This window comes from Bos grunniens, chromosome 21 (assembly GCF_055505025.1).
Source record: "Bos grunniens cultivar Pamir isolate PY7600 chromosome 21, Bosgru_T2T1.0, whole genome shotgun sequence".
In the NCBI taxonomy this organism is placed as follows: domain Eukaryota; kingdom Metazoa; phylum Chordata; class Mammalia; order Artiodactyla; family Bovidae; genus Bos; species Bos grunniens.
In genome coordinates, this window is record NC_141185.1 from 15,605,618 (window position 1) to 15,629,593 (window position 23,976).

General features: G+C 36.2%; 2 protein-coding genes across 16 annotated transcripts in view; one reads left to right on the plus strand and one right to left on the minus strand.

The window, feature by feature from the left end:
- The window catches only part of MIS18BP1 (MIS18 binding protein 1), a 55,190-nt gene extending 46,518 nt beyond the window's left edge, over positions 1-8,672 (plus strand). For 6 of the 8 annotated variants that reach the window (XM_086363347.1, XM_086363346.1, XM_086363352.1 and 3 more), the window contains one exon: positions 23-890. In XM_086363347.1, coding sequence (XP_086219473.1) covers positions 23-126 — 104 coding nt within the window. In that variant the 3' untranslated portion in view covers positions 127-890. Of the gene's footprint in view, positions 1-22; positions 891-7,187 lie in introns of those variants that run through there. The other 2 variants (XM_086363350.1, XM_086363351.1) reach the window with 2 other exon arrangements.
- The window catches only part of FANCM (FA complementation group M), a 95,683-nt gene that overhangs the window by 32,944 nt on the left and 38,763 nt on the right, over positions 1-23,976 (minus strand). For 4 of the 8 annotated variants that reach the window (XM_086363331.1, XM_086363334.1, XM_086363333.1 and 1 more), the window contains exons 14-23: positions 21,050-22,946; positions 15,898-15,989; positions 15,730-15,798; positions 13,933-14,061; positions 13,079-13,235; positions 10,768-10,871; positions 8,359-8,883; positions 6,705-7,080; positions 4,841-5,132; positions 4,151-4,266 (exon numbers count right to left, since the gene is read on the minus strand). In XM_086363331.1, coding sequence (XP_086219457.1) covers positions 4,151-4,266; positions 4,841-5,132; positions 6,705-7,080; positions 8,359-8,883; positions 10,768-10,871; positions 13,079-13,235; positions 13,933-14,061; positions 15,730-15,798; positions 15,898-15,989; positions 21,050-22,946 — 3,757 coding nt within the window. Of the gene's footprint in view, positions 1-3,840; positions 4,267-4,840; positions 5,133-6,704; positions 7,081-8,358; positions 8,884-10,767; positions 10,872-13,078; positions 13,236-13,932; positions 14,062-15,729; positions 15,799-15,897; positions 15,990-21,049; positions 22,947-23,976 lie in introns of those variants that run through there. The other 4 variants (XM_086363332.1, XM_086363335.1, XR_015149487.1 and 1 more) reach the window with 3 other exon arrangements.

The window sequence follows — 23,976 nt, forward strand, 5'->3', positions numbered from 1 at the left end:
TTTATTAAACTTCTCATTACAGAATTAGCAGAAAACTCTGGTATTGGAAAACTTTTCACAAAGGCTATGGAGTCTTTAGATGAAGAAGAGAACGATTATTATTTTTCGAATTCTGATTCTGAATAGTATAAATAAGAGAACATGTCCAGGATGTTTATCAAGAAGCAGGCAGTGTATTTGTGTCTTCATCTGAAGTGTATATATTTTCTTTATAGAAACTGCACACTCTTTTTCAAAGGTTTCACGTTTTATGTCTCATAAGCATCTTAGTCTGTTGAAGAAAATCGTGTTCCATACAGGTTTTCTTTTTTTTTTTTTTTAAATCATTTAAGAAAATGTTAGTATTGTTAAAGGGAGAGATGGGGGAGAACAGAATATAGATTGTAGCTTCTGAGTTCATGAAAACTTAGGTTAGCATTTGTCACCACTTGGTATACAAGTCAGATCTAATGTTTTAATTACATGTTGTTTAAACCATTTGACAAGCTTTCTCCTGATTGTTTTTCTTAAAGCTTGTGATTGGCACATCCGTGAAACCTATGTAAATTTCATTTATTGCTTTTAAGTATTTTTATTAAGTAGAATGAGAAAACATTTTGTTGTATTTTTAAGCAGACATAGCAAAAATTTGGTCTCAGTATTTAAAAGACTGGGTTAGACAACGTTCAGGTTACAGATCTACTACTGTAAGAAGTCAAGTTACTATGTCATGTCATAATAAACACTGTTTTCCTTTTGGACAGCTTCTTTGGAAATAAACATCTTTTAGCATATTCTGCCATTATGTTTTAAATTTGACATGAAAAATTTTTTCCCTCTGTTTATATAGTACATTACTCACCCTTTCTCTCCAGTTAGGTTGTTTAAATAAAGTAAGTTTGTTTTTATAATATTTGTGTTTTGGCTGGTTTTTCTAACTGCTGGATCATAGGAAAAAATGACCTTTTTGGTTAATGGTTCAGCTCTTTCCTTGAAAAATATCAGAACTTATAGAAAAAATACATTTGTTTCCTAAGAATTTAGTCAGTAATGATCAGCTACTAAAGAACTATAGAATTCATAGAAACACAAGATTTAAAAAGAATAGTGCAGGTAAAGTGAGATCATTCTCCTTTAAACTACCATGATAGTTTCTGCCACAAATATTTTTGCTAGGTGAACGATGAAAAAAATTAAAGGGTTAATACTGTAGAACTTTAAGTTGCAAATATTTGGTGTAATAATGTGCTGTTTGATGTTCACAGATAGTGGTTTAGGAATTTGAAGGTAGTTCAGTTCTATAATAGGAAACAAAAAGGGTATTTTGAAATAGCATACACTTGACATCAACTACAAGGTACCCCCCTCCCCATATTCTCTGTGACCTATCAAGTCTCTGTTCATCCCACCTGCCAGGTACCAGGTTATTCCCATTTCTTTCCATTGGGTCATTAGATAAACTAGTAAGGTTTAAGGTAACATCCAAAGGAGACTTAAAATTGGAAGAGAAAGACTTTGAGGGCTCAAAGGCAGACAAGGTAGATTGATAAACCATAGGGTTGATAAGTGCAACCTGTGGGAATACAGAAAGAGGCTGTTGCAGTTTAAAAATGGATAGACATCTCTACACAGCAAGTGTAAGTAAATGAAATCCTCTAAGTTATATCCCTCAAACCATGTCAATTTATGAAACACTTTGTCTTCAGCGTGCACACACAGAATCTGAGGACACTGGTGTCTGCATGAGAGAGGCTGTAGGGAAGCCATCAGTCCACGGCAATGTGAGGTTGCTGAGGGAGCTGCGTGCTTCTGGTGTAGCTGGGGCACAGTTCCACCAGATGGCCCTACCCAACACACCCGCTGATACCACGTAGTGTGAGAAGCAGCAACACAGTACACTGGAACCAGAAAGAGAAGCCCCTTTCCTCCTACCTGACAAAGCTAAGAATCATGCTCACTAGGGAGGAATGCTCAGAAAGTCCACTCCACCATAGCACAGTGAGATACTAAAGGATGAATTGGAACCTGAGAGATATAATGAAAATTGCACATTTGCCAATAATTTATATCACTTCCTTTACTCTCTGTAACGGAAACATTTGACAAAATTACTGAACAGCAGAAAGAAGAGATCAACTGCTTTAGAAGAATTCAGAATTTACAATGTCCCAAAGGAGCTAAGTTCACAATCAGAGTAGCTTTTTTAGTGAAAGAAAACTATCTAGTTCTTCGGTTCCTGTTCTAGATTTCCCAGTCTATACTTGAGTAAGTCACTTGTTTCTGTGTGTCACTTTCATCGTCTGATAGGAAAGAGAAAATCAACCTGAGTTAGATCAGCTTTGAAGTCCATGCCAAGTCTTAAGTGAAACCCTCTGCTGTCAGGTTGATTCAACTCCCCAACAATGTGTAATAGATAAAAATAAGGCAAACAGAGAATAAAGGACCTTAAGTGGAGAAAACATATATTCATAATTAAAGACTGCTTTAGCACTACACTGACTAGAACGAAGGGACTCATGTTGCAGGTAATAATATGGAACCATCTTAAAATATTAGTAGGATCACAGATGCAACGTAATGGGTCACAACGAACTGAAATTTTCCAACTCCAGTATATCACTTCTTTGATATTTTAACAACAACAAAAGAAGTAGTATAGACGAATTCATATTACTAGAATTTGACAGTTATTAGGATTCAGTTGATCACAATAAACTGTGGAAAATTCTGAAAGAGATGGGAATACCAGACCACTTGACCTGCCTCTTGAGAAACCTATATGCAGGTCAGGAAGCAACAGTTAGAACTAGACATGGAACAACAGATTGGTTCCAAATAGAAAAAGGAGTACGTGAAGGCTGTATATTGTCACCCTGCTTATTTAACTTCCATGCAGAGTACATCATGAGAAACACTGGGCTGGATGAAGCACAAGCTGGAATCAAGATTGCCGGGAGAAATATCAATAACCTCAGAAATGCAGATGACACCACCCTTATGGCAGAAAGGGAAGAGGAACTAAAAAGCCTCTTGATGAAAGTGAAAGAGTAGAATGAAAAAGTTGGCTTACAGCCCAACATTCAGAAAACGAAGATCATGGCATCTGGTCCCATCACTTCATGGGAAATAGAAGGGGAAACAGTGGAAACAGTGTCAGACTTTATTTTTTTGGGCTGTAGATGGTGATATTAAAAAGCAGAGACATTACTTTGTCAACAAAGGTCCATCTAGTCAAGGCTATGGTTTTTCCAGTGGTCATGTATGGTTGTGAGAGTTGAACTGTGAAAAAAGCTGGCGCCGAAGAATTGATGCTTTTGCACTGTGGTGTTGGAGAAGACTCTTGAGAGTCCCTTGGACTGCAAGGAGATCCAACCAGTCCATCCTAAAGGAGATCAGTCCTGGGTGTTCATTGGAAGGACTGATGCTGAAGCTGAAACTCCAATACTTTGGCCACCTCATGCGAAGAGTTGACTAATTGGAAAAGACTCTGATGCTGGGAGGGATTGGGGACAGGAGGAGAAGGGGACGACAGAGGATGAGATGGCTGGATGCAATCACTGACTCGATGGACATGGGTTTGAGTGAACTCCAGGATCTGGTGATGGACAGGGAGGCCTGGCATGCTGCGATTCATGGGGTCGCAAAGAGTTGGACACGAATGAGCGACTGAACTGAACTGAGGGTTCAGTTAAATTTTTGACTTTTCCTAGTTCCTGGGGCATTATCTCACAATACACCTACCACCCATACCTATTCAATATTGTATATGTATAGGAAAAAATGTTTATGACCATTCAGCTGGCAGCAGATACATCAACCTATAATGCTAACAAATGATAATGACAGCACTATAATCTTCGGAAAATTTCTAAAATACATCTTTCACTCTAGCTTTTATTTCTTAACAGCACCTTAAATAAACTTTTTATTCAATAAGCAAGTTTCATTATGTAATTAACCAAAATAATTATTAAACACATGTTTTCTTCAATAATTTACATATTCTATATAAATAAAAATGTACACAGTATAAAACAATAGGGCAATATTCTCATATACATGTATTAAACCAATAATCATAAACTGCAGCAATGATTATTGAAGTGCATTTTGTATTGTTCTCTGATAACCCAACCTGAGCAGTCTGATCACGTATCAGATTTAATACTACCTTGGTTAAGATCAGCTGGCAACATTTGCGTGTCAAATATATAGTGAATATATCTATAGATCTCCTCAGCCTTTTGATGAGTTACTTGTGCATACATCGAAATTTCTTGAGGTGTGCTGAAAAATAAACAAAAATAGACTTGAACTTCTGACTTATAAAATTCAATATTCTTGTTTAAAGAAAGCCTTTAAGGAAATAATTTTTTTCCCCCAGATTTCTACATTCAGTTAATGTATTTAGCATTGGTTTAAATAAAAGCACATTTACTTCCTATATTTGAAATCATTTAAAATAATAATTTCAGGATCTTATTTGGGCCTGTAGTTTAACCTATTTAATACCTTCATTTGATTTTCAAGCAATATAGTCATTAAAACCTAGTAAAACTTTCAACTTGAACATTTTTTTAGTTACAGAACTAAACAGCCCAGAAATGTTAGAATGCAAGGTCAAAATGTAAGTGCTGTCCACCTCCCCACAGGGCTCTAAGCTACAAATACAATGCTTACCTTTTTACCCCCCGCCCCCCCAATTAATGTCCTCAGCTTAATGCTGTGACAAGCAAAGTCTGTACTGAATGAATCTAACTGGCACTACACCTCTTTACTTATAAAAAATATGAAAATTCCAATGAAATGCCTCTTAGAACAATTTTAAAGTAACCATTTAAAAATATTATAACAGACATACCTGTTTGTCATCTTTTTCACAGATGAGAACTGGTGACACATATTCAGTGCAGTTATATAACTTATATTGGGAATACTTAGATAAAACTGAAGAGTTTCACATATATTACTGTTCACCACTGTTGGAACATGAATACCAACATTCTTTCTTTGTTCTACTAAAGACAATTCCTTTAGCAAATCTGCAGTTTCTTCTTGGCAGGAACTGAAAAGAATTCGGATCCCAGCACCAATTAAGGTAGCCAGCAGGCTGTCATAGCTCTTTGTTCTCCTAAACATCCTGGATGTGTCTCCTAAATATTTTATATTTAAGAAAATGCAAACCTTAGTAATTTACATTAAGTAGAACTGTTAATACTATACATTATTAAAATCCCAAGATCTGTATCATTAAGCAAACTAGTGCCACGTTATGCTGATGAGAAATCCTACTGCTAAAGGTTTAAAGCGATTCTCAAATATCTGAGAGAAAAGAGGGAAAACTGTCTTGATGAGTGTCAAATTAGAATCAACAGAAGGGGAGTAGATAGGGGAGAAAGTATATTCCTAGATAACTCATTCCTGATGGCCAAGACCATATTATTTCTCTCAAATCTGTAATGTTAGCATTGCTGAAGCATTCACTTAGTAATACTTCTAACAGATATAAAATTCTTATGTATTTATTTCAAGGATAACTTAATACATTCCACACCCATTATAATGTCTCTAACTCTTGCCTGTTAATTTAACTCTTCCCTACTCTCCTCATTGATTTCCTTTCCATGTCTACCTACGTCCTTCTTTTGGCATTCTTCCTTATGCCAAAAAAAAAAAAAAAGTTTTTCCATAGCTTTTGTCACATTACTTTCCTTTTTATTACAAATCTATTTCCTTTATAAAGGGTATGTTAGTATAAAGTAAATTATAGAAATTTAGCACTAGAAAGACCCAAAAGATCACGTAATCTAAAGCCCTCATTTGTCAAATTAAAAAAGAAATTGGACTGGGGTTACTGAAAGAGTGACTTATTCACGATCACAGGGTTCAATAATGACAGTGGTGATGAAAAGGTACATCGCTCAATTCCTGAACCAACATTTTACATAAACATTATTTCCTTTTATATATGTAATTACTGTGTAATCCTTGAATTCTTCCATACTGGCTTTCAGCTGCATGATTTCACTGAATTCTTGTAACACCATGGGATGACTAGGAAAAGTATACTAGAGGAGTTAACTGTCAAATGGAATGTCGCATAGCTATAGAAGACACCAGAACTCAGTGCATCTTCTGATTCCATATCCTGTGATCTTTTCACTAGTCTCAGGGATGCCCTTATACAGTTAAACATTACCCATAAAACTCCCTCCCTAACGGAAGCTCCAAGCCTGCATTTTCTAAAATATTGTAGGCACCCATTTTAGTGACCCACTGAGAATTCAACATTAAACACCTCTTTAGTCTCTCAAATCTGCTGCTTCTCCTATATTCATAATTTCAAAGAACAGCACCAGTACTTGACTGCCCAGTAATCAAGAAACTGGTCAGCTCAAGAGTAATTCTTGATTGCTTCCACTTACTCCTGCTAATTCTACCTTCTTAAACTCCTGAATCCTCCTCTCCCACACTGCTGCCTTATTTCTGGTACCCTTCCCAGGGCTCCTCCCAGAAAGACGTATGATTGGTTCACTTGCCTTCAATTCACCCTCTTCAATTCTCGTAAGCTGCATTTAAACACAGTGACTAATGAAAAATATTATGACATCATGTAAATACTCATGAGTCAGGTGTTCATATTTTAAGAGCCTCCCACATCCTGACAGTAGAATAATGAACTAAATAATAGTCAAGTTCCTTTACAGCCTTATAAAAATACAAACCTGTTTTTTCTCTGTCCTTTTCCACAATCACACATATTCTTTCAAACATGCTCTGTAGGTACTGGATCTGATCGATGAGCTTGTTCTTATTGATGCTATTTAACATCTCAGACTGAGACCTCCTTTCCACCACCATGCGGTTACTCACAATATAATCACAACCATTGAGAGGACAGACCTCTACCTGTAAGCCATGGATTGCTCTTAGGGAAGAAACTACTTCTGAACCAGAAACGATTTCACGGCTGTCTACAAGAATACAAGTTCTGTGGCCTTCCTGGGGCAGTCTTAGAGAAGCATGTGTGTCAGCCAAACGTGGTCGTGAGTTGGAACAGCATGGCACGCAAGTGCCAGAATCCTGCAGAGCTCTAACACCCTGAAAAGCAGAACACATCAATCACCGTCAGTTACACAGATGTTGGCGCCATAAACTTCTAGCACCTAGGCTGATTTTTCTGGTACTTTTTCTTCTTCCTTCAACAGGACCAAAGGTACTATGCAGATGAAGCTACCACTTAACACCTAGTAGGATGGCTAGACATTTCCTAAAAGGAAAATGCATTGATGAGAATGTGAACAAAACCTGGGACATGCATTGTTGGTGGGAATGAAAGTGATGCAGCCACTTTGGAAAAGTTTGGCAAATTCGCCAAGTTAAAGAATTACCGTATGGCCCAGGAATTCCACTTCAAGGTAACACCCATGATAACTGAAAACAGAGACTCAGATACTTGTATGCCAAAGTTCATTACTTTTGGAAAATCCTCAGCCATTGCCTGTTCAACTAAATCTTCTACTTGCTCTCTTTTCTCCTTAATTCTAGTTTCTCTCTTTTCCCTTTCCTTCCTCTGCAAAGGGTCTTCACCTTGGGATTACTATCTTTCTACTAGAGCTGATAATTCTGAGGCTCAAAGAAATGAAGTACTTTGTTGTTCTCCAATCTATTGATAAGACAATCTAGTCAACTTTATCTCATTATGCCTTCCAGAAATACTTACATGCAAAAAGAAAAAAAGAAAAAAGTCGGGAGATAATGTTCGGAAATGCCAATCTGAGGGCCACTGCTGCTAAGGTGGAATGGCCTAAAACACCCGGAGTAAGAGAGCAACAGAAGTCTAGGTTTAGGGATTCCTATTACTGTCACTTTAACCCCTGGTTTAGCAAAACTACTGCAACTCCTAAAAACTGAAAATAGTTTTGGGGATTACTTCAGCAATAGTAAAGTAAAGAGGAGCTGGAAAGTAAACTACATAACCATTCTGGAAGGAAAGAAATTCAAAGGAAGAAAATCAGGCCTCTAACCTCCTCTCCCCAGTAAGCAGATGAGAGTTACATACCTGAAGCCTTCAGAGAGGGAAAGCAAAGTTAATCTGAGCATGTAATTTCTGTTACCTTGCAAGAAGCTAATTTCCTATATTCTTTATATAAAATAAGCATGTTTCCTTACAGTGTTCTTAAGAAAGCTATTAACACATTAAAAAAACAAGCATCTTATGAATTAGCTATATAATTTAGTATGCTGATTTCTTGTCTGAAGAATTCTATTGTTAATTTTTCTTTAACCTCGTTATTTAACACAAAAGAAAGGAAAACAAACAAACAAAAAAGCCTTTTGGAAAATGCATGAAGGCTTTTTTTCTGGTTTGATTCATACCTTCAACTGAACTGGAAACTTTCTACAGTCTTCCTGTGCACCGACAGCAGTGAACAACGATGAGGCAGATTCCGTGTTCGTATGGCTCTGAGGTTTGAAGTCTGAGACGTCAGAATCGGGAACCTTTAAATTAGGTGGTGTCTGTTGTCTCTGGTGTAGCAATTGATTACCCACTGGATGAGAGTGGTCCCTGGACTGCAGTGAAGACCCAGGAGGCACCGTGCTTGGGTTAACCACAGTCCTGGATTCCTGTTTATCCTTTACATCCTTTTCCTCCTCGCTTGAATCATCCAGTAAAATAATTCTGGATAATTTATTTTTTGAACGTGCACAGTTTTGTCTCATCTTCATTTGTTTTAGCTTTACTGCACGTCGGGTTTTATATTTTTTACTCTCATTTGTATCGCAGTCTTCAGTTATTAGGTTAAAATCAACACAAACTTCTTCACTTGACTGGCTTTCGCAAGACTCCTCTTCATCAACACAAAAACTGTCTTCTAAATAGGTTTCATCTTGCTCAGGAATCTACAATAAAAACACAAATAAGAGTATAATAAACTTCATAAAACCAGCATGTTTTTAACATATTCTTTTAAGTTTGTGATATCTCTCTGAATATTTATTTCATTTACTTTATTAATTCAGTCACTTGCTCAACTGACTCTTTATTGAGCATATTCTTTCTTTCCTTCCATTTTTATTGGGATATAATTGGCATACAACACTGTATAAGTTTAAGGTGTAGAGCATAATGATTTGACTCACTACATCATGAAATAAATTTAGTGAACAGCCCTCACCTATAGAGAAACAAAATTAAAGAAATAGAAAAACATACTTTTTCCTTGTGGTGAGAACTCTCAGGATTTACTTTCTTGACAATTTTCATATTTAACATACAGCAGTATTAATTATATTTATCATGTACATTACATCCCAAGGTCTGTGCCTGCATGAATGCTCAGTCATGTCTGACTCTTTGTGACCCTGTGGACTGTAGCCTGCCAGGCTTCTCTGTCCATGGCACTTCCCAGGCAAGAATACTGGAGGGGGTTGCCGTTTTCTCCTCCAGGGGATCTTCCCAACCCAGGGATCGAACCTGCGTTTCTTGTGTCTCCTGCACTGAGCAGGATTCTTTACTAACCGAGACACCTGCGAAGCCCATAACAAGTAACTATTTATCTTATAACTGAAGTCTGCACTTTTCGCCTGCCTTCATCCAATTCCCCTTTCCCCCATACCATCCCCTGCCCCCGCCTCTGATAACCATAAACCTGATCCCCTTTTCTATGAGTTAGTTTTTGAAGTATAATTAACCTACAACATGATGTTAGTTCTGTTATATAACATACATTTCAAATGATCACCAGGATAAGTCTAGTTACAATCTGTCACTGTACAAAGATATTACATAATTATTGACTGTACTCCCCACACTGTACATTTCATAGGTATGACATTTATTTTGCAACTGGAAATTTGTATCCCTTAATCTCCCTCACCTATTTCTCTCCTTCCCACCCATTCCTCTCTGGCAACCACCTAATTGTTCTTTGTGTCTATGATTTCCTTATTATGCTGGTTCATTTGTTTTATTTTTCAGATTCTACATATAAGTGAAATCATACAATATTTTTCTTTCTCTGACTTCTTTCACTTAGCATAATGCCCTCTAGGTCCATCCATGTGGTCACAAAAGGCAAAATTTCATTCTTCTCTATGGCTGAGTAAACTTCCAGTTTTTATAATATACCACATCTTCTTTCTGAGTATATTCTTTAATGGAAGAAAATGGGAAGTTTGGGAATAAAAAAAAAATAATGATTTACCCTCTAGAAATTTATAGTCTAGTGCAAGTAGCCAGAAAAATGAACAGTAATTCATAAAATGCTGTGATAAGTAATTCATAAAACACTATATATAATAAATGCAATGAAAGTAGAGATAAGAATGATCATAAAAAAATGCCCATATTTCTGAGCTGAATATGGCAATTTATAAACAAATAATACTAATACAAAATTGATTCCATAAATGAAAAATAAAACTATAATTTTCTGATATGCCATTTTACTGGGAAAAATTAATTTCTAAGAGAAATATAACAACAGAAGAGTTAAAACTTTAACTAGTAGATGATAAAGTTCTATTCACTTCCTTTAAATACTCTAATTGGAAAACAAATTCAGAGTATATTCTAATTAGCTCAAGTTAACAAAAGGAAAATGTGATCAAATTATGACTGAACGGGATTTTGAGAATTCACGTAGTCCATCTTCCTTACTCAGGGCAGAAACTACTGCAAATAGTTCTGATGGAGTTTTAGAAACAAAATGAAGGCTTCATTAACAGGAATATATTCCAACATCACCACCAGGAAATTCTCCACTGTATGTCTACAGTTCATACCTGGGAGAAAATGTTTATGTTATGTTTCTTATGGGCCATTTTGTATCGACTGCTCATCAGTGGACTTCGCACAGATTTCATGTAAATAGCTCTCATTTCAGAATCTGTATAAAGACAAAAAAATGTTCAAATACCAAAATTATTTAAATGAAAAGTAAATAAGTATTTGACCTATTCCAGATTCACGATTCCCTGGTGGCTCGTTGGTAAAGAAGCCACCTGCCAATGCGGGGAGGCTTGGTTTCTACCCCTGGGTCAGGCAGAGCCCACAGAGGAGGAAATGGCAACCCACTCCAGTATCCTTGCCTGGGAAATCCCATGGACAGAGGAGCCTGGCAGGCTGCAGTCCAAGGGGTTGGAGAGAGTTGGACATGACTTAGTGACTAAAAAATAATATAGTATGTAACCTTTTCAATCTGGCTTTTTTCACAAAGCACACTTCATGTGAGAATCATATGCCGATTATTTCTTAAAGTTATATAGTAAAGAGTACCTAAGAAATGAGGCATGAAAAAAAAAACAATGTGGATTTTGAGATTTTCTTAAAAAACAAAAAACAAAAAAAACACAACTCTAAAATCCTACATATTTCAAACATACTGTGAAAAAAAAGTACTGTGTTTAAATGGAGTTTCAGATCTCCCTGTTCTTCATCACAACTGAACTAACTTCAACCTTCCCAACAGCAGCAACTGAAGTCCTTCCTGTTGCTCAAGCCCACTGACTCCCTCTTTGTCTCTCTGCTGCTGCTGCTAAGTTGCTTCAGTCGTGTCCAACTCTGTGTGACTCGACCCCATAGATGGCAGCCCACCAGGCTCCCCCGTTCCTGGGATTCTCCAGGCAAGAACACTGGAGTGGGTTGCCATTTCTTCTCCAATGCATGAAAGTGAAAAGTGAAAGTGAAGTGGCCCACTCTTAGCGACCCCATGGACTGCAGCCTGCCAGGCTCCTCCGTCCATGGGATTTTCCAGGCAAGAGTCCTGGAGTGGGGTGCCATTGCTTTTTGTCTCTCTAATCCATCAGAAAATCCCGTCAGCTGTACACAGTCAGAACCCAGTCTTTCTCCCCTCTCACTGCCACCATGATTCCTTGATTAGATTATGCCATGGCCTCTTATATGGTCCTTTCCTCCACCTTTGTTCCCAGACAGGCCATTCTCAACACAGAAGCTGGAGCGAAACAAAATAACTTGAGTTGGCTGCTCATTCATTACCCCTCTGATTTCACTTCCTACTACCCCCCTTCTTCCCTTTCAGTTCTAGTCATAATGATGTTCCCTTGAACACGCCAGGCACACTCCTGCTTCAGGGCCTTTACACTGGTCATCTTTGCATCAACATTCTCCCACCAGATTCTGCTATAAACCTGGGAAAGAAGCCTTATGCTGCAAATCATATCTGTATCAGCAACACACTACTGAGACCTTTGTATTTAAAGCCTTCTTTAAAGTTGTGGGCCTTGGGAAACTTTGCCATCTTAAGTCATGTGAGACCCTGCAGGAGCAGAAGAATGGCAAGATTTGTGAAAGGTAAGAATCCAGAAAAGCCAACTACAATCTTTCCCATTTCCATTGCAGCCAATCTGAATCATCTATAGAAGACCTGCTCAAGCACTATTTGGGGAGACTGTTTTCTAAAAGTACTCCTGTACTTTTTCAAGTACAGTTTTCTCCTGTACTTGACGAATTTAATAAATTTAGCTTTGTGTCTCAGCTAGTTTTAACAGACTGCATGGTTGAATTCCCATCTCCTACAGTTTGGACAAATGTCACCTCAATGAGGTAAACCACTAATTACCTTACTCAAATTTACAGTTTAATACCCCAACCCCTGACACTCCAAATCTTCATCTTACTCGATTTGTTTTTGTTTTTCTATAAATTTGTCTTACACTAAATAATTTAGTTATTGTGTATATTGTTTCTCTTCTCCCATTCTAATGTATGTTTCATAAGCACAGGGGGTTTTGTCCATTTTGTTCACAGATACAGCTTTCTCAAGAACCTTACAGAGTGCTAGGTACATACCAGGCATTAAATACTTGTTTAAATGAACAACTGACAGCCAGCCAGGTCTCTAGAGACTGTTTTCTAAAAGTAGTAGTTTTTAAAATTAGTAGAAGCCTATAAACAAGCAACTCTCACATAAAGAAAATATTACAGAATTTGAATGAAAATATCCAAGTATTTTACACGTCAAATTGAATTCCCTTTAAAGTCAAGGTTCTTTGGAAAATTACTACAATATTTAAGTATAACCATAGTAAAAGCATTGAAAATGAAAAGAAAAAGAAGTATTATTGTATGATTTACCATTTATAGCCTGTGACAGTTGAGTCTCATCATTTAAAAAGTCAAGGAGTGAGGAGTCTTGTTCACCTTCTGACTCATCATTCTCATCTGATGAAACATATTCTGCATCTTCTTGGGAAAGTTCTGCTTCTTCATCTAAAAACTTCCTAGCTACGAGCTAAGATAAATGAGAAAACAGGAAAGTGCCTTTAAGAAAATCATTTAATGTCCTCAAATAACTGAAAACAGTTTTGGAAAATGGATTTCTTGCCAGTGCTTTTAAGATACAAAATAATAAAAATAGAAAACTGTGAGTAGAAATGATAAAGTAGCATATCTATTTAAAATGTCTTCTTTTAATTGTTATAAATAAAATAAACTACAGGTCAGCATGTCTGCTTGCTGAATGTTTTTTTAATAAAGTCTCTTGAGTCTTTCAGCTAAATCATTTTTGCCAGGAAAAATATAGTACCACAAAAAGACTGATCAGAAAAAAAAAAGTGCTAAGAATTCTTTTCCAAAAATTTGAATATTGGATATAGATAAGAAAAACAATATAAATATTATAAAAGCAAATACTTTAAAATTCAGATTTCTGTCTCTATATTTTCTTCGATTTGAATGTTACATCTTCATTACACTTCAAAATAACACAACACTGCAAGATAGTTTCAAAACACAAAGAAAAACTAAGAAACCACACTTTGAGTTTTTAATTTTAGTGAAAAAAGTAAAGTTAAAATAATTTTTAAGTTTTGGTTTTTTCCTATAAAGAAATTATAGAGAAATCTACTTCTATGTAAAATCTACTCGTCTTTACTAATTAAAAATATATAGTATATTTATATAAAAATAAGAAACTGAAAAAAGTTTACCTTGAGGTGGTTCTGTCTCTTTCGGACTTTGATGCTTCTTTTGGCATTCCTCTTGTGATCCTTGAAGTCTTCTGACTGTGGATCTCGTTTGTGAAAATTGTCACTCTCATCACTAGATGATAAATCTAACTATAATTCAATAAAATTCTTACATAAGAAAATATAATTTAAGTGTTGTATCTTAATGAGTTTCTGAAGGGTTGTTGCTTCTACTGTCATTTTTTCCCCTTTTAAATAGTTGACCAAACATTTTCTTGTTAGAAAAATAAAATGCTCTTACAACTCAGAGCCATGCACAAATACATAATATTTAAAACTTTAAAAGTTAGATAATTCTAAGTAATAAAATAATAAGTTAGGTAATATAAGTAATACTAATACAGTATTCATTCAGTTTTGTATGAAATTGAATGTATCTGATGAATGTTTATGTTTTTAGTTTAACTGTTTCCTTTAAAAGATCCTGAAGGGCTTCACAAAAAATAATTGTCTATAAATATAGCTATCAGAATCAACTCAAACATATACAAGTCCTTTCAAACTAAGAAAAAAATATAACAACAAATCTTTTGACTATGAAGCCTACCACAGTGTCTCTTACAGAATAATATAAAACCAATCCAAATAATCAAAAGAAATTTATGAAAATAACTTCAAGTAACAGGGATTATTTTAGGTTAAGGTGGATTGAGCATCAGCATTATCAATATTTTAATTCACTTCTAGTAAGTCAATCAGACGTTTTAGATAAAGTAGCAAGTTAGAACAATTTTTTTAAATGGAGTTTTATATGAGTATACAAAGTTAATGACAGCTGATTGCATTTTTAATTAATCTTGCACAAATTATACTAGTTAGCATTAGAGAATTAAAACACACAAGATTTCCTAGTCTCAAAATTTAGCTATCAGCTATAAACTGATGACAAATGAATACTAAAGCCTTAAAATGTGCCTGCTGACCAATTTTCACATTTTCATAGTTGTCAGTGCCTGCCAGACATTGTCACTTTACTGTCCCACATGGACTTCAAACTCGAACATGTTCAACACTGAACTCACCACTCTTTCTTGTTTCCTCTAAAAACATGACGTATCTGCCACCTAAGCCCAAGCCAAAACCAAACAGTCATTGTGGACTCCTCCTTCCCCTTCTTTCAAACTCATTCAGTAAACAAAAGAACGAATAAGGCCTTCCAAAAGTTTACCCAGATTTTTCTCCAGCTTTACTTTCTGGTACTTTCTGTCTTTACAATCCACAACAAGAGATGCTGTTTCCCTGCTCTATATCCTTCTTTAAGCTGCTGGGAATGCCTTCCCTTCTCCCTTCTTTTCCCCTAAAATATGTATGCTTTAAGATTTTATATAAGGTGTTATTTTCAAGAAGCTTGCCAGAACTCCCCAAGGTCTAGGTTAAGTTTTATCTTCTCTTATCACTTAAAAAATTATATGGAAACTATCCATTTACTTATCTATCCTTCCTATTAGATTACGCACTTAAAACAGTACCAGGAAATACTCTTTATACTATACCCAGCATCTTGCACAGTAGATACAGGGTAGGTATTTAATCAACGTTTCCCGAATTGCTGGAGTGTATTGACAAAAATAGGAATAGTTTTTTGAAGGAGTTTAAAATTAAAACAGAAATTCCAGTCACTGAGGATTTACTATCTTTTTCTGTTAAACATATACCTATAAGATTAAATATATCTATGCTCAACTATTCACATATTTCTCTTGTAATATTTATCTCAAAAAGATCTGAATTACTATTTATTATTTGTTATTTACTTACTCTGTTTGGAGGAACCCTGCGCTTTTTGACAACCTGAAGTGGAGAATCAACTTCGCTATTCTTCTGATTCTAGATAAAGCAGACAAAGTAAAAAGTTAAAAAAAAAAAGTTTTAAGGGAAACAAGAAACTTTGTATGATCTTGCTACTGTGATTACTGACCAACTCACCTCTGGGGACTCCAAAACATTTCCTTTTGTTTTTTTACTTTTTCTTCGGAAAATCTCATCATCTTCACTTTCATGGGTTGATAATTGTTCATCTATAATTTATTTAAAGATAATGAATCTGGTCAACAGATTTAAGTTTAACCAACCACAAGTATCTAATTTATTGATGGGTACAGTAAAAATTGTTCCTGGCAATCTCAACATTTATTCAGTCTCAAAGATAGTTTTTCTTGCATCTCTCACTCTGGAGGAAGCCAGATGCTATATGGTAAGAACAGAGGAAGTAATCCTATGGAGAGGAAAACATGGCAGGAAATGGAGGCCTCTTATTCAACAGCAATGTGACCCGCCAAGCTGATTCAAGCCTTCAGATAACTGCAGCCCTGGCCAAGGCTTTGAATACAAACTCATAAAATATCTGGAGTCAGAACTCCCGGCAAAGCCATTCTCGAATTCCTAGTCTATAGAAATGGTGAAATCATACATGCTGTTTTAAGCCATTAAGTTTGCAGTAAATTTGTTATGCAGCCAGAGATAAATAATGTAGATTTTGGTGCATGGAAATAGGTAATTAATTACCAAAAACCTAAATGGTAGATATAGCTTTAGAACTAATGAATGGGCAGAAGCTAAAAGAACTTTTTTTGTTGTTGTTAAAAGAATTTTTGAGGAGAGTTTTTGTGAAAGCTCGAAGAGCCTCAAAGGAATTGTTTATAGAAGATTAATGGCCATTGAGGAGGTCATGGGTGACAGCTTACAGAGGTAAGAAAATCCTTATTAGAAATTAGAGGAAAGAGAAATCTTACTATAGTGCCAGAAAGTTTAACAACATTGCAGTAACAAAGAAAGTAGAAAATGTACCTCATGAAGGAGGTACCAGACCAGCTTACCTGTCTCCTGAGACACCTGTCAAGAAGCAACAGTTAGAACCAGACAGGAAACAACTGACTGTTTCAAAATTGAGGAAGGAGTAGGACAAGACTGTACACTGTCACCTTGTTTATTTAACATATGCAGAGTACATCATGAGAAATGCTGGGCTGGAAGAAGCACAAGCTGGGAGAAAATATCAACCATCTCAGATATGCAGATGACACCACACTAGTGGCGGAAAGCGAAGAGGAACTAAAGAGCCTCTTGATGAGAGTAAAAGAGAAGAGTGAAAGAACTGGCTTACATCTCAACATTCAGAAAACTAAGATCACGGCAACTAGTCCCATCACTTCATGGGAAATAGATGGGGAAACAGTGGAAACAGTGTCAGACTTTATTTTTCTGGGCTCCAAAATCACTGCAGATGGTGACTGCAGCCATGAAATTAAAAGACGCTTACTCCTTGGAAGGAAAGTTATGACCAACCTAGATAGCATATTGAAAAGCAGAGACATTACTTTGCCAACAGAGGTCCGTCTAGTCAAGGCTATGGTTTTTCCTGGGGTCATATATGGATGTGAGAGTTGGACTGTGAAGAAATCTGAGCGCAGAAGAATTGATGCTTTTGAACTCTGGTGTTGGAGAAGACTCTTGAGAGTGCCTTGGACTGCAAGGAGATCCAACCAGTCCATCCTAAAGGAGATCAGTCCTGGGATTTCTTTGGAAGGAATGATGCTAAAGCTGAAACTCCAGTACTTTGGCCACCTCATGCGAAGAGTTGACTCTTTGGAAAAGACTCTGATGCTGGGAGGGATTGGGGGCAAGAGGAGAAGGGGATGACAGAGGATGAGACGGCTGGATGGCGTTACTGACTCAATGGACATGAGTCTGAGTGAACTCCGGGAGTTGGTGATGGATAGGGAGGCCTGGCATTCTGCGATTCATGGGGTTGCAAAGAGTCGGACACGACTGAGTGACTGAACTGAACTGAACTGTTCCTTGGAAGGAAAGCTATTACAAACCTAGACAGCGTATTAAAAAGCAGAGACATTACTTTGCCAACAAAGATACATCTAGTTAAAGCTATAATTTTTCCAGTAGTCATGTACAGATGTGAGAGTTGGAGCATAAAGAAGGCCGAGAGCCGCAGAATTGGTACTTTTGAACTGTGGTGCTGGAGAAGACCCTTGAGAGTCCCTTGGACTGTAGGGATATCAAACCAGTCAGTCCTAAGGGAAATCAACCCTGAAGTCATTGGAAGGACTGATGCTGAAGGTGAAGCTCCAATACTTTGGCCACCTGATGCAGAGTCGATTCCTTGGGAAAGACCCTGATGCTGGGAAAGATTGAAGGCAAAAGGGAAGGGGATGGCAGAGGATGAGATGATTAGATAGCATCACCGATGCAATGGACATGAAATTGAGCAAACTCTGGAAGACAGTGAAGGACAGAGGAGTCTACAGTCTATGGGGGTTCAAAGAGTCGGACATAACTGAGCAACTCAACAACAAAAATGAAGGAGGTGCTCTAAGCAAGAAGATTCCCAGACGTGTTTAAGTATCACCTGGAAAATCCTGTGGACGGAGGAGCCTGGTAGGCTGCAGTCCTTAGGGTCGCTAAGAGTTAGACACGACTGAGCGGCTTCACTTTCCCTTTTCACTTTCATGCATTGGAGAAGGAAGTGGCAACCCACTCCAGTGTTCTTGCCTGGAGAATCCCAGGGATGGCGGAGCCTGGTGGGCTGCTGTCTGTGGGGTCGCACAGAGTCGGACATGACTGAAGCGACTTAGCAGCAGCAGCATGCTTCTTGTTTAAATGTGAAAGGAGAGAGAGGAATTAAAGAAAGTATGTTAAACAGGAAACAGGGGAACTTTCCTGGTGGTCCAGTAGCTAAAACTCTGCGCTTCCAATGTAGGGGCTCAGGTTCGATCCCTGGAACTAGATCCCACGTGCCACAACTAAGAGCTTGCATGCCAGCAGTTAAAGATCCCACGGGTCCCAACTAAGACCTGGCACAGCAAATCAATCAGTCAATCAGAACATGAAACAGTTGAGACTTGCTGGTTTTGAAAATTACCAGCTTCTCCAGATAGCAAACAATGTTAAATTACGAAATCTTCCAGGCAAAGACCTAATCTAGAAGACTTCCAGGAAACTACAGTCCAGATGATGCTGAGGGTGTAATTGTAAATGCTTTAAGACCTCAGAAAGATCAAAGGTGGTGCCACAGAGTACCATTCAGTCGGATGGTACTCTAAACATTTTAAAGATGTCTCTTACATTCCCTCTCAAACAACAGATCTTCTAAGAAGATTAAGGAACTATCTTTACACAACTCAGCAGAAGCCAAAGTTAGAGAAGAACCTACCTCCGAAAGATCTGTGGACATGGCTAGTATCTAACAGAATGAACCTCAAATAAGATTCACAAGAGATCCACAAATATTTATGACAATTAGATGAGGAAAAAACCCACAGCCAGCTACAACTTAAAAGGGGCAGAGGCAGTACAAAATGAAGAGGCCTTTGGATCCCCAAATTTTTACCAGAAGAAACTGGTAAAACCTGAGAAAGCCCCACAAGTGCTATCTGTTTGGAAACTGGACTAGGCATCCAGAGGATAGAGCCAAGAACCACGGAGAATTATGGGGGCTTTGAGTACTAATCAAAAAACTTTCAATCTTGGTTCTGCTAGATTTTAGAATTACTATGGACCTGAGATTCCTGTGTGCTTCCCATCAACCGTTCTCGCTTTCAAATAAACCATTTTGGAAGCAGATTTTACATGCCCAGTCAGGTCTTCAGATGACTGCAACCTCAAGTGAAATCTTGACTATAATCCCATGAGAAAGTCTAAACCAGAATGACCCAGTTAAGCAACTCTGAAATTCCTAAACTACAGAAACTGTGAGATAAATGCTATCTTAAGCCACTAAATTAGGGGGAGTAATTTTTTACACAGCAGTTAAAAAACCTAATACAAACTCACACAGTATATTTCTCCTTATGCTCTGTGCTTATAAAATATCTACCTAGACAGATTATTGTGTATATATAACACGGTAAATGATCCTAAATCTTCTATTTCAATTAAATGGAATAACAAATACTAAAAAAAAATTACTAATAAATAGTTCCTTAATGGCTATGTATTCAGAATTATATTGCCCATGGTTAGTCATTAAGTACAATGCAAGAAAAAAAGTTTTAATGCAAATCTGACACAAAGACAGAAAAATTATCTCACTCATTAACAAACAGTTAATATAAAGGTGTTAAATATTAAAGGACCTAGGCAACATACTTAGTAAAAAAAGTGTCAGAGTATATCCAAAAGTATGTAGACAAGTTAGTTTTTAAAAATTAACTGTATGTCCAGAACTTACAAGTTTTTATCTTAAAACATTAATGAATCATAAGATTTACAGAGGAAATTCTCATTTTATGCTATTAACTATTCTTTTTCCTTAGCCATAAAGAGTAAAATTCATAAATGGCCTTTTATAATAATCTGTGCATAAACTAGAGTTGAGTTCTATAACAGGATCTAAAGGATATTTAAATCATTATATTTTTGATATATAAATCACTGGTATTTAAATCATCTATTTTCTGGATTTTCTATAGAATTAGATTATACAAATCCAGAGATTCCTATAGATCTTCTATGACCTTATCTCAATTTTTTAAGTACAGTCTTATTTCTGAATTTTGTCATATAAATCCCCTACTTTATACTACCCCCCAAAACTTTACACTTTCCTTCTTTCCCTTTGCTTTCATCATTTTACAACATCCAAATTCTCTTTTGATTATCTTCAACACATCCAAATCATTAATATTCCCAAGGAGCCAAAATAAAAACCTACATTAGAAGTCAACATTTTCAATCTAAACCAGTTCAAAATGCTTTCATCTTCTGAACCTAAATGTCCACCATCTTATTATTCATCTGGTAGTTATTTCCATATTTTACTCATATCTTTTCAAATTTATATGTCACACAATTGTTTGTGTTTTACAATTAAGGGCTAGAGCCAAATCTTACACTTCTGTTTTGCAGTGCCTAGCACAGTACCTTCCTGTGGCATGCATGCCATAAATACATGGAGAAAAAAATAAATCCTGTATCAATAAACAACAACATAAGGACTATATAGTACATTAATTATCTAATTCAATATATCATACACTGAGAAATTACATTTTATAAAAATTATAGAATCTGATCCAAAATAAATATTCTAGAAAATGTGTGCTTTATAAATTTGGAATCTTACCTTCAGTAGAATGGCAGGCTTGATGCAGACTGATTTGTTTCTTGCTTTTATACTTTCCTGTAGAAAGTCCTGAATCACCAAAAGTGGAATTCAATGTTTCTTTGAAACTGTGTAGATTTACTTTCCCCATGTTAGAACCTGACTTTTTAGCCATTTCCATTCTCTTCTTAGAAAATGAGTTCAATATATTTGATTCAGAAAGTGGTGTGCTCATAACTTTCTCTCCTACTGGCAACAAAAACTGAGAGTAACTAGGAGACATAAATTCTTTACTTTTTGTTGCATTCATTGAAAAACATGAAAAAGCTGGAGTCTGCTTATCTTCACTTGATGGGTGAGTAGTTGTTACACTTGTAGAGTTATCAACATGGGCTCCTGACATGACTGCTTGATTTGAAACACAATTTGTACTATTTATCTGCTTAATATCTAAACGCCTTCCAGGTAGATCATCTAAAATTTCATTATTTGTATCTGATGCATGGTCCACTACTTCATCCTCAGAACCTGTACTACAAAATCCTAAATCAAAAGTAACAGAAAATAAATCCTTAGAGCAGTCAAAACTGTTTTCATCATTATTCAATTTCCCCTCATGTCTACCTCTCAAACCTTCATGAGATTTCCAACTATTAGTATCACAGACAATTTGATCTTGGGGTTCAGAATCATTCTCTAACAAAAGTTCATCAGAAATGAAGAACTGAGAGACTGGTGCCATTTCACTTACAGCAGTTCTGTCTGATATACCTAAAGATTCACATTTACTGTTCAAGGGAGGAGGGCTCACATCATTAAACTCCGTATTAACATCTTCAAATAATAATAAACTTTCATCCTGAGCAGTATGCAATATTGGGAGGTCACTGTTATCAACATCATGATTCTTTTCTTCAGCAAAATCCTTTGAAGGGCTGATGTTTATTTGAATTTGATTGCTGGACACTAAATGTTCATTTTTACTATCTTTATGTACTTTATCAGAGTCACAGAAGCTTGGCTCATCAGAAATCTTATCATTAGTTGTACCATAAACGCAAGTTTTTTCAGAAGGATGAGTAATAAACTTTAAATTCTGTTGAGAATTTACAGCTGAACATGCCATTAAATTGGTAGATTTATCATTCTGTAAGCACTCTGAGTAGGGTAGAAAAACCAAGTTTTCAAGTGCAGAACCCTCAGAAATTTCATTTTCCAAATCTGATAGTCCACTGAGAGGCGGAGGAGAATGTGATAAAAATCTCTCTACATTAGCTAGCACCTCTTTTGTTAATGAATGACAATGAAAAAATTGGTCATCTGTTTTCGCTATATCAAGCTCACCCTCAAATGAAAGAAATAAGCTAGCTGAAAAAGATTTCTCATCACTGTAACTGTTATAACCAGAATCAAAAAAACTTCCAGTAAATGAACCAGTAGATTTAATTGTAAACTGACAATCCGTTAGTAATCCACACGACGGATTACCTCCATTTTCACTGACAGCACATGTGGCAGTGACTTCACCTGTATCTGATACCCTTTCACCATTTCGTGGGTCTACCTGAAGAATGTGTTCAGTGGTAGGACTGTCATCAGTATCTAAAGGCTCCATGACAACATCCTTATTTTCCTTTTTAGACTGATCCTTTTTCAGGTTTTCAGAAGCCTTTTTTTTTAAAGAAGGAATTTTAGTAGATTTGATAGGAATTTGTTTAAAAATTTCAGTACATTCTTCATCAGATTCTGTCATTGAGACTGATTTCCTGTGATTTATATTTGCAAATGAAGACTTCCTGTTATTTGTAAAGGTGCCATCGGCAAAAGAATTATATTCATTTCTCAGAGCACTAGACGCTGAGCTAACATCTTCCATTCGTAAGTAAGATTTAATTTCTGATTCATAGCTGCATTCTCCCTATAAAGAAGGAAAATGAAAGTCACAAGAAAGCAATATAAAACAAACAAAAATTCTAAGAGATGAGCTTTATTCTGTTAAAATATTTCCCAAACAATATTGCATTATTCAAATGATTTTACCTTAAAAATTATTCTAAGTCAAACAAAATTATAAACATTACTGTGAAATTATCACAAATTATCTTTTATCAGTTAATAGTTCTGTATTCCCGAGAGCCACGATAAATATTTGTAGAAAGTATAAATTTAATTAATATATAAAATATTATACTTTTTTCCTAACATTTAACTCAACAATGATTCTAACTTCTTAAAAAAGATATTTAAGAAATTAACATATATAAATGAGAAACACATACTTCTGTGAAATTTACTCTCTTGATGAAGATAAACTAAGAACAGCTTTTAGAACATTTGAAATAATGGTACCCATATGTCTTCTAGGCTGTAAGCTAGAATATGCTATTTAAAAAAAATTTCTCAAGAACTCTTCTCATGAATTTCCACGTCTTATATCTAAATCTAAAACTACAGTCTCCACCATCCCTGACTCATCCTTCCCTCTTGCCACAAAATGCCACTTTACTCAGGATTCCTCTACTATTCAGGAACTTAAGCAGTTAACTCTCCACTTTCTGTATAATAAAAACAATAAATATTAATGTCAGAATGTCTGTCACCCTACTAGGATATATGCTCCCTACAGAATATTTAATCTGTCTTCTTAACCAGTGTAGCCATGGGGCCTAGAACAGACCATGCCATATAGAAGGCACTAAATAAATGTGCTACTCTGATGCACAGCCTTTGCTGGCACATCCCAGTACTGAGTACATGAGAGGCCCATGACAACTATTGGTAGAAAGTACGAATTTAATTAACACATAAAACAGGATTACAAACACCGTTTTTCACTTGTAGGGATCTATAAATAATTACTTTATTTACATGTATTCATGAACAACAGCTAATAATAAAATTAGCAGCTACAATATATCAAGTAATTACTATGTGCCAGGTATTATTCT